Raw genomic sequence first — 10,000 nt, 5'->3', positions numbered from 1 at the left:
TACTTTTACTTAAGTAAAGAATTTGAGTACGTTTCCCACCACTGCATATAAAACTATTACTGTATACTAGATGCTGAAGGGGGGGACATCAGGGGTTTCCCTTACCGCTCCCCAGGGGCCTTTCCTCCACTGGTGGGCTTGGCCACCGTGTCCGTCGGGGGCCACGGGCAGGTTGTTCCTGTGTCCTCCTCCTCCGCCGCCCGGCGAGGGCGGGTAGGAGCGGGGGTCGCTGGAGCGCGCCGCCGGGCACTGGGACATGGCGCAGGCCTGCTCGGTGGCGGGGCGGTCGTCCATGTCGCACTCGCTCTCGTTCACCTCCTGGTCGCCGAAGTTGACGCACTGCACCTGCCTGGTGGTCTTCCCCTGGCCGCAGCTCACCGAGCACTGATGACACACGCGCCCCCACACACACACACACACACACACACACACACACACACACACACACACACACACACACACACACACACACACACACACACACAGATCAAACGGTAAGAGATACATTTTAGCATATCTTCCTAGTTTCAGACAGTGTACACTGTAAACTAAGTACATTTACTCAAGTACTGTATTTAAGTACAGTTTTTTGGTACTTTTACTTTCTACTGGAGTATTTCCAATTTTCGGTACTTTTACCTCTACTCCACTACATCTCAGAGGCAATTATAGTACTTTTACTCCACTACAATTATTTGAAAACTTTAGTTAGTTACATTTCAGATATAAATTATGGTATTATGAAACACACATTAACCACTTTAGACGTATTTTATACCTAGGCTATTTGAAAATAGCAGATCTACAAGCTCACAATGTGTCGCATCGCGACGCGTTGTGAGCTTGTAGATCTGCTATTTTTTTGGTACTTTCTCTCTTTTTTGGTACTTTAAGTACATTTTGATGCCAATACTTTTATACTTTTACTCGAGTACATTTTGAATTCTGGACTTTTAATTGTAACAGAGTACTTCTACATTGCAGTATTGCAAAACATTTGAGTACTTTTTCCACCACTGCCTGTTATCTGCAAAAGCATTAACGAGAATGACACAAAGAAAGAAATGTGCAATGGTGCACATTAAACACATGCCAAAAGACACACTTGCACATACAGTACAGAGACACGGGTGATACAGTGCGATGGTTTCAGTAAGAATTCAACTCCTACACGTCTGCTCTCCCACAGTCAGAGTTGCAGCGCAGTTGCAGTTGCAGTTGAGGCATCACTTTAACCACTTTATCCATTTATATGTTGGCTATTCAAAAATAGCAGATCTCCAAGCTCACAAGCTCACTGCGAGCTTGTACTATACATCTGCTATTCTCGAAAATCTTTGAAAAATATCAAAAATGTTCAAAAATCGTAATTTTTGTGTTTTTTTTAACACATATCTTCTCTTCTGGGGGCCCCTGACACAAAACAATGTTCAGATGGGGGGTCCGCGGCCAAATACATATCAATTTGGGGGTCCTTGACACGAAAAAGTTTGAGAACCAGTGCTGTATGTCAGTGGTGGTCCGGAGACCACCAGTGGTCCTTGAGGGGGTTCCAGGTGGTCCCCAGCTAAATGATGGGGAGTTGGTAACCAAATTGACCCTTATACTGTAGGTCCTTTTGGTTTAATTTTACACTCTCAAGTTAAATTATTGTTAAACATCAGCATTAATTAATTAAAGAATGAATGAATTAAAGTCATTTTGATCAACATTTGCCTGTTATCTCTCCTATGGTACCAACATCAATACAGCATGGGATTGTGGACAAAATCGTATCCAACGATAACAAAATATTCTAAGTCTTGGGTCCGAGAGTCTAAATCTCATCAAATGGTGGTCCGTACGTGGCTCAAATGCAGAATAAATAATGGCCCTTCATACGAAAAGGGTTGAAAACCAGTGCTGTATGTAACAGCAGAGCAGACACAAAGAGCTGGATAGAAGCGTACAGTACATTACAGTACAGTACAGTACAGTACAAACGAACAGTACAGTACAGACTGTGCTGTGTCTCTGCACAGGACCTTGACCCATGCAGACATAACTATTTCTCTGCAGAAACCAAACAGCTTCTACGACCAAGCACTCCTTGCAGCAACAATCAGCTGCTCCCTCATCGCTCTGTCTCGCAACAATGAGATTTACTACACTGGAAACCTCATATCTCCAAAGCTGTTACTTTTCAGGATTCTAATAAAAGAAATAGCAAAAGTAGCAGATCGACAAGCTCGTACATCTGCTACTTTTGATGCTTTTGTGTGGCTGTAGTATGATAAAGTAGGGCGTTAATTTACGAAAAAACACAAAAGAATATGGAGACTAGAAAATGTGCTCCTCGGAGCACAGGTCTCCGCCAGTACTGTTCCTGATTAATCCTGTCTTACCTATTTATATTACATATTGTCACGTGTCACTTGACAATGTTAGCTTGGCTGATGGAACCTCACTTCAAAAAATATAATGATTTTTTGAAGCACATTTGCTATTTATAGGTTTCTATGTCATCATGCGTCTCGCTAGCCAATCAGAGCGTTAGTGACAACAATATTGTCACGTGTCACGTGAAGCTTGACCAATGTTAGCTTGGCTGAGACGGGGGGACACACGGAAGGACAAGAACGAAAACATACTCTCCACCTCTGGCGGAGACAATAAGAGGTTTCTGCCCGACAGCAACGATATACTACTAGGCCGTGTTTGTCACCGGCCTAGTGTCCGTCTGTCTGTGTCCATTTAGTGCCCATATATGGAGATTTCTGTATATGTCTATCTGTGTCCCTTTTATGCCCACATGTGGAGTCTATAGGCCAGTCTATGACGTCATATTGTTATTATTATTATTCATTTATTTTTATCCCACGATGTTGTAACCCATATTTCACCCAGCGCCAATTGCCCAAGCTTGTAATCCTGGGTGCTACTCTCCCTCGTCCAGCCTGGGGAGAGCCCCGAACTGAACTCCTGCTTCCTTCAATGCATGAGGAGTTATCAGACCGCCTCTTATCACCTGACAGGGGGGAGTTTCCCCCGTAGGACATGGCACGTGAAAGGAACACGTTATTGCAACCAGTTCCTTTCCCCTCCATCAGGCGCCCCGGCTGACCAGGGGGAGGCAGTATAGAGACCAGGATTACTGCATGTTGAGCTTGCGCACAGGGTTGCGCATGGTTTTGCGCAGGGTTTTGCGCATGCAAAACGCGTCACCTCCGTGACGCAAAACGTGTCACTAAAGCCCCAAATAGGCCAAAGCCCGTCACATTTCCCAACCTGGAAGAAGGGGTGATTTAGGAGTATGCGCTGGGTGAGCAAGTGGATGGGTGGGGATTTCCGGTGCCCTCTCTATTATTTTTTAACTCTATGGCTCTTCAGCCTGATCTCCAGAGAATACCGTAACATTGCATGGAACAGTGCACTTCATTCCGTGGATAGTCGCCTCGGAACTCCCAAATTGCGTGCATATGTACGGCGAGTCCCACGGTGGGCGTAACCAGTCGCAACACGGAAAAACCCGGAAGCAGAGCAGTCCCCACAATAAAATTTACGATTCTGTGCCTATCGGTACATAACTCAAACGGCGCTGAGTAGGCACAGGCGAATGTCCCACCGTTCAGGACGGCAACTCGGTCGCCTTAGCTCCCTCGGTGGTCCTTCACGGGGGGACAATTCGCCTGTGACTGCGCGCCTCCGAAATGGTTTTGTCACAAGGCAGCGCCGTACCATATGCACGCAATTCGGGAGTTCCGAGGCGGCTATCCACGGAATGAAGTGCACTCGTTCCGTGCAATGTTACGGTAATCTCTGGAGATCGGGTTGGGCTCTTATCCAGAGCGACTTACAACACACACACACATATATGGGCGTATCGGTTGGATTGGCGGTTCTGGACTAACCGCCAATCCGACCGACTCTGCACCGCACACAGCACTCCCTCAGGTCGTCAGCGTGTGCCGAGTCTGAACTTCAAAATTCAAACTTTGAAGTCGGTCGGTGGGACGGTTCTGGAGACACGTGAACTCCAGTAAAAAGCCAACTTGCAGCTACGCTGTCCAGACACTGACAGTGTTTACACACACCGTGCTCAGATGGAGAAGGTTTCAGACACTGTGCTCAGACGCACAGCGACATTATATCACACTGCTGCTTACATTAAACTGCGTAGGTCACGCAGGCCATGAGAACGATAACAGTGTTTTGTCATGCTATATATTATCATGTCATATTTTGGAGTGCGTTCAATGCGCGCAATAAATCACTAGCGAGATAACTTTCTACTCTTTGTTGTTGCTGCAAGTCTCTGTTCCATAACGTGTGTGTGTGTGTGTAGCACGCGCATGTGTGTGTGTGTGTGTGTGTGTGTGTGTGTGTGTGTGTGTGTGTGCGCGCGTGTGTGTGTGTATACAGTACTTGATTTGTTGTGGGTGTGTGTGTGTGTTGGGTTAAGCCTCTACTCAGAAATAAATGTGTATGTGTGTGCACGCACGTGCATGCGAGAGGCTAGGGCAAGTCTCTTTGGATCATAATGTGGTCTTGGGATGAACTACTTCCTATTTCCTGCTTGGGGTCGATGAGTGTTTTTGGCATGAAGAGGTGTGTGTGTGTGTGTGTGTGTGTGTGTGTGTGTGTGTGTGTGTGTGTGTGTGTGTGTGTGTGTGTGTGTGTGTGTGTGTGTGTGTGTGTGTGTGTGTGTGTGTGTGTGTGTGTGTGTGGGGTGGGGTGTGGGGTGACCAGTGCTGTAGTCTGGCAGAGCAGTATCACCACTATGTTTGATGAGAACCATCTGTAAACAAGACTGCAGCCCCTCACTGCAGCCCCTGACCCCTCTCTCTCTCTCTCTCACACGCACGCACGCACGCACGCACGCACGCACGCACGCACGCACGCACGCACGCACGCACGCACGCACGCACGCACGCACGCACGCACGCACGCAAAGACGCAATCACACACGCGCTCGCGCGCACACTAGCAACACTACACCGATTTGTGTTGCTACACATGCAGACTTTCATCTGATTTCCATTGACTATTCACTGTTCACTCCCTAACCCTAACCCAAACCTACAGTAATCCTAAACTTAAACCTAAACCTAATCCTAAACCCTAAACCCTAAATTCAAACAGGTCATTGGAGAGTGAAGCAAAATGTCCTCACTTTCAAGCATATCTTAATTAGTTGTGTAGTAAGAGTACTGGAGTATTTCCAATTTTCAATACTTTTACTTAAATTATGATATTATGAAACGTACATTAACCACTTTAGCCCTATTTTATACCTCGGCTATTTGAAAATAGCCGATCCACAAGCTCACAACACGTCGCATAGCGACGCGTTGTGAGCTTGTAGATCAGCTATTTTCAAACATTTTAGTACTTTTACTTGTGGTACTTTAAGTACATTTTGATACCAATACTTTTGTACTGGCATCTGGTCCTCACAGTGCTCACAGAGGCCCACATACAAACACACTCCTTCTCTAAAAGGCTCATTCCAGCACTCCTCCCGGCCTCACAAACAATCCCTTAACTGCCCACACCAATCCTGTCTTAAAGCGGCATTATGTATACTTTTAATGAATAAAATGTAATTTTGTCCAATCTGGTGAGAGTATATTTACCCTTTAAGACAGGGGACGCAGCCGTGTCATTTTAGATTTCTTTGGCTACTCAAAAATAGCAGATATACAAGCTCATAGCGCCGAGTGCCGCGCTATGAGCTTGCAGATCTGCTATTTTTGAAAAATCGTGAAAATGTGTGCAAATCTTTGAATATATGTATTTTTTAAGCAAACATTTATAACTCAAATCTTTGCTTCCGGGAGTTCTACAAATGTCTTCTAAATCCTTTTTTTTTAAACTTACGTTGCTATAATCAGTGTTTCTCAAACGTTTTCATGTCAAGGACCCCCAAAATTATATGTATTTGGCCATGGACCCCCATCTCAAAATATGTTGTTCCAAGGATCCCCAGAAGCAAAGATTTGAGTTAAAAATGTTTGCTTAAAAAAAAAAAAAAAAATATATATATATATATATATATATATATATATATATATATATATATATATATATATATATATATATATATATATATATATATATATATATATATATTCAAAGATTTGCACAAGATTTTGAAATCTTAAACTGACACAGATTCTTTCCCGGTCTAAATGGGTTAATACAATATAACTTATACAATTGGTGTGGCTGTATTTTGTCTCCCTGCTCTTCTATTGAGACATTTAGATCGTGTCAAAGGTCACCTAGACACAGGACCTGACACGAAGTACGACCTGATGGTCAAGATTCAATGTATCCCCCGAGCAAGCAGCTCTATTAGCTCAATGGTCAAAATGTCAGCAGGAAACCAGGTTCAAATCCATGGTAGAAGAGTTACATAGTGCAGCTTTAACCCCTGCAAACCTCTAGTGACGCATTGATTGACAACGCAGAACGATGATCTGACTAGGCCATTCAGACAGACAGACACACACATAGACAGACCATCTTATAGACCACTGTGGGTCAGGACCCATGTTTGGGTCGTGGACCCATTTTTATGGGTCACAAGAAAATAGCATTTTTTTTTCGTTTACTACCCAAAAAAAACAACACATTTTACCGTATATAGGGGTATTTTTAAAGTAAAAAAAATCTGTACTCCATACCATGGAGTTAGCTTGAGTTAAATAAATGATGATGAGGAATTTCATTAATTTAAAACAATAAAAGAAATCCCATAAAAAATAAAAACAACTTTTAAGAAGTAGTGAAAATAGCCGATCTACAAGCTCACAACGTGTCGAATTGCAACGCGTTGTGAGCTTGTAGATCTGCTATTTTCACTAGTTTGGGTCCCAGGTAGACATCGAATTTCTCTTTTGGGTCTCGAGCAAAAAAACGTTTGGGAACGACTGTTATAGATGGCTGCCTCTTGCAGAGCCACACCCATACAAAATGTCATTACGTCAGATGTCCGCATTGTAGCTCACTCTGAATAAATAAGGCATTCTTACCGACGTCCATTCCAGCACCTTCCACTGTCCGCAGGCCACCACGGAGCACACCTCCCTGGCGGGGGGCTTCTGGAGGTGGGCACACGCCGCCTCTTCGGCCACGCCGCCCTGGGTGTCACGGCAGCTGACGTAGCGCATCCTCATCCCCTTACCGCAGCTGGCGCTGCACTGTTGGAGCACGACGTGACACGTGAGTATGAGAGGAGGCAGAGGCGTCAATTGGGTATGGCAGGCTATGGCAGCTGCCATACCCTGGCTCCAGAAAAAAATAAAAAAATAAAAAAATAATTATAATATTTTTTTTTTTTAATAAAAAATAAATCCATGAATGTCTCTGTCTATCTGCGTTGATTATTCTGTTATTAAATTTCAGTAAAATAACTACCAATGCAAAATGATTGCTTTCACAGGGTATTTCATTCTTCACAACTGCTTGTATCTCCCCTAGTCTCCCCTATCTTGTCAAATGGTATATTCTGGGAATCCCAGGTTCAACAGGTGCAATGCATTATTGTTAATTAGCAAGCAGCAGAGGCGCGTTTTTTCAATTGCAGACAGGCTGTTTTATTTACTTGTGAACAGTGAGTTAAAATGAAAAGGAAGCAGACCTCTCTGCATGCATTTTTTGGTAAAAAGACTGACACAGCAACCCCCGCAGCAGACAAGCCGTGCGGCCGAAAAAGGTCCCCCCCCAAAAAGGGGCCCCCAAAATTCGCCGCGCGCCCCAGATAGTTAACCCTGCCATACCCTAGCTTTTACTGAACTGACGCCACTGAGAGGAGGTAGTGGAAACATCATCGTCTCTGTCGGGTGGAAACCTTGTACGTCCAAAACTGTTACTTTTCAGGATTCAAATAAAAATATATAAAAAGTAGCAGATCGACAAGCTCAAAACGAGCTTGTCAATCTGCTACTTTTGATGCTTTTGTGTGACGCTGTAGTGTGATCAAGTAGGTCGCTGATTCTGCCCGACAGCAACGACATAAAAAACATGCATAGATTGATAGCTGGGCGGGCGGGTGGATGGATGATGGATGGGTGGTTGGTTGGTTGGATAGATGGCATAATATAATGGCATTAAAACAATGGCATTTTTTTTAATAGGTAAAATTCTCAAGTCGTGAAAGCCCTAGTTATTAGCACATCAAAATCTGCTACATTCGGTGCGGACCCCCATGGAACCCCTCAAGGAGAGAGAGAGAGAGAGAGAGAGAGAGAGAGAGAGAGAGAGAGAGAGAGAGAGAGAGAGAGAGGTCACACATAGGGTGGGAGCGGGGGGTGTCACCTATACCTGTGTCCAGGATCCGAACCTCCACTGTGTTTTGTGGACCTGGTGGGAGGGGACCTTGGTTTCCGGGGACACAGGGTGGGTGCTGGGACACTGGGCCAGCTCACAGTCCTGTGGAAGGAAGGACATCTGTGTTAAAAGTCACAAACAACAGCACACACACATGTGCATGTAGTAGAGCTCTTCACGGGTCACCCCGACGGGTCCGTATCCGTGTTTTACCATAATCACTCGGACCCGGGTCGACTCCGGTTGTATTATCTCGGACCTCCGGTCTGTTTATCGTTATGTATAATACCAGTGGTGTAAAGTAACTAAGTACATGTACTCAAGTGCTTTACCTTGGATACAAATTTGAGGTATCTTTTACTTTACTGGAGTATTTCCAATTTTCTGTACTTTTACTTCTACTCCACTACATCTCAGAGACAAATATTGTACTTTTTACTCCTCTACAATTATTTGAAAACGTTAGTTACTAGTTACTTTGTAGATTTTGATTATTATTACAAAACATACATTAACCACTTCAGCCTTGTATACATTTTGGCCATTTGAAAATAGCCGATCTACAAGCACACGATGCCACGCATCGTGTGCTTGTAGATTTGCTATTCTCAAAAGATTGTTCTACATTTAAAACATTTGAAAACTTGTGAAATCGGACATTCTGCATACTTTCTACTTTTGGTACTTCTAGTACATTTTGATACGTTTGTGCTTTTGATGAAGTACATTTTTTTTTCGGAATTGTACTTGTAACAGAGTATTTCTACGCAGTATTGATACTTTTACTTAAGCAAAACATTTGAGTACTTTTTTCCGCCACTGTATAATACCCGAGTGGATCCGAGAAGACCTGTGCTCAGAGCTGATCGGAAAACACAATCCATTGATTGATCATTAAAATAAACATGATCTGAAAATGCACACATGGCCCACCCATCCGACCACTGTTAAGTAGTCAGGTGGGTGGGTGGGTGGTTGGCTACCCACCCACTCGAGTAAAAGTACAAAAGTATTGGCATCAGAAGTACCAAAAGTAACAAAAGTAAAAGTCCTCATTGTGCAGAATGTCCCATTTCACAAGTTCTAAATGTATTAAACAAATCCTTTGAAAGTTTTCCAAAAGGTTGTATCTTTTCTTTTCAAAAGGCCGAAATATATATATATAATATATATATATATTTCGGCCTTTTGAAATATATATATATATTATATATATATATATATATATATATATATATACTGTATAGGGCTGAAGTGGTTAATGTATGTTTTAATAATCAAAATCTACAAAGTAACTAGTAACTAACGTATTGAAAATTGTAAAAAAAAAAACTGATGTACTGATGTACATGTACAGTACTTAATTACAGTACTTGAGTACATGTAGCTAGTCAGTTACTTTACACCACTGCGTGTATGTGTGTGTCGCGGGGGATGTTTCATGTTTCCCGTCAGCCCCCGCCCCCCTCCCACACCTTACCGAAAACAATGTAGTGTGAGGGTCCTGCTCCTAACCCCCCCCCCCCCCCGTTCAAACTATGGATTGTGGCGTTAACCCCTTCAATCCGGGGACGCATCTGTGTCACTTTAGATTTCTTTGGGCTATTAAAAAATAGCAGATCTACAGGCTCATAGCGCGGCACCGAGTGTCGCGCTATGAGCTTGTAGATCTGCTTTTATTTATTTT

At 43.5% G+C, this 10,000-nt stretch overlaps 1 protein-coding gene across 2 annotated transcripts in view; it reads right to left on the bottom strand.

The window, feature by feature from the left end:
• Nucleotides 1-10,000, bottom strand: part of adamts9 (ADAM metallopeptidase with thrombospondin type 1 motif, 9) — a 111,509-nt gene that overhangs the window by 49,173 nt on the left and 52,336 nt on the right. For both annotated transcript variants that reach the window (XM_080423264.1, XM_080423263.1), the window contains 3 exons: nt 8,308-8,415; nt 7,017-7,184; nt 106-384 (listed from right to left, as the gene is read on the bottom strand). In XM_080423264.1, coding sequence (XP_080279390.1) covers nt 106-384; nt 7,017-7,184; nt 8,308-8,415 — 555 coding nt within the window. The remainder of the gene's footprint in view (nt 1-105; nt 385-7,016; nt 7,185-8,307; nt 8,416-10,000) is intronic.

Source organism: Gymnoscopelus braueri (genome assembly GCF_963280865.1).
Source record: "Gymnoscopelus braueri genome assembly, chromosome: 3".
Classification (NCBI taxonomy): Eukaryota; Metazoa; Chordata; class Actinopteri; order Myctophiformes; family Myctophidae; genus Gymnoscopelus; species Gymnoscopelus braueri.
The sequence above is the reverse complement of the archived record's forward strand: the minus strand, read 5'-3'. Positions and strand labels throughout refer to the sequence as shown.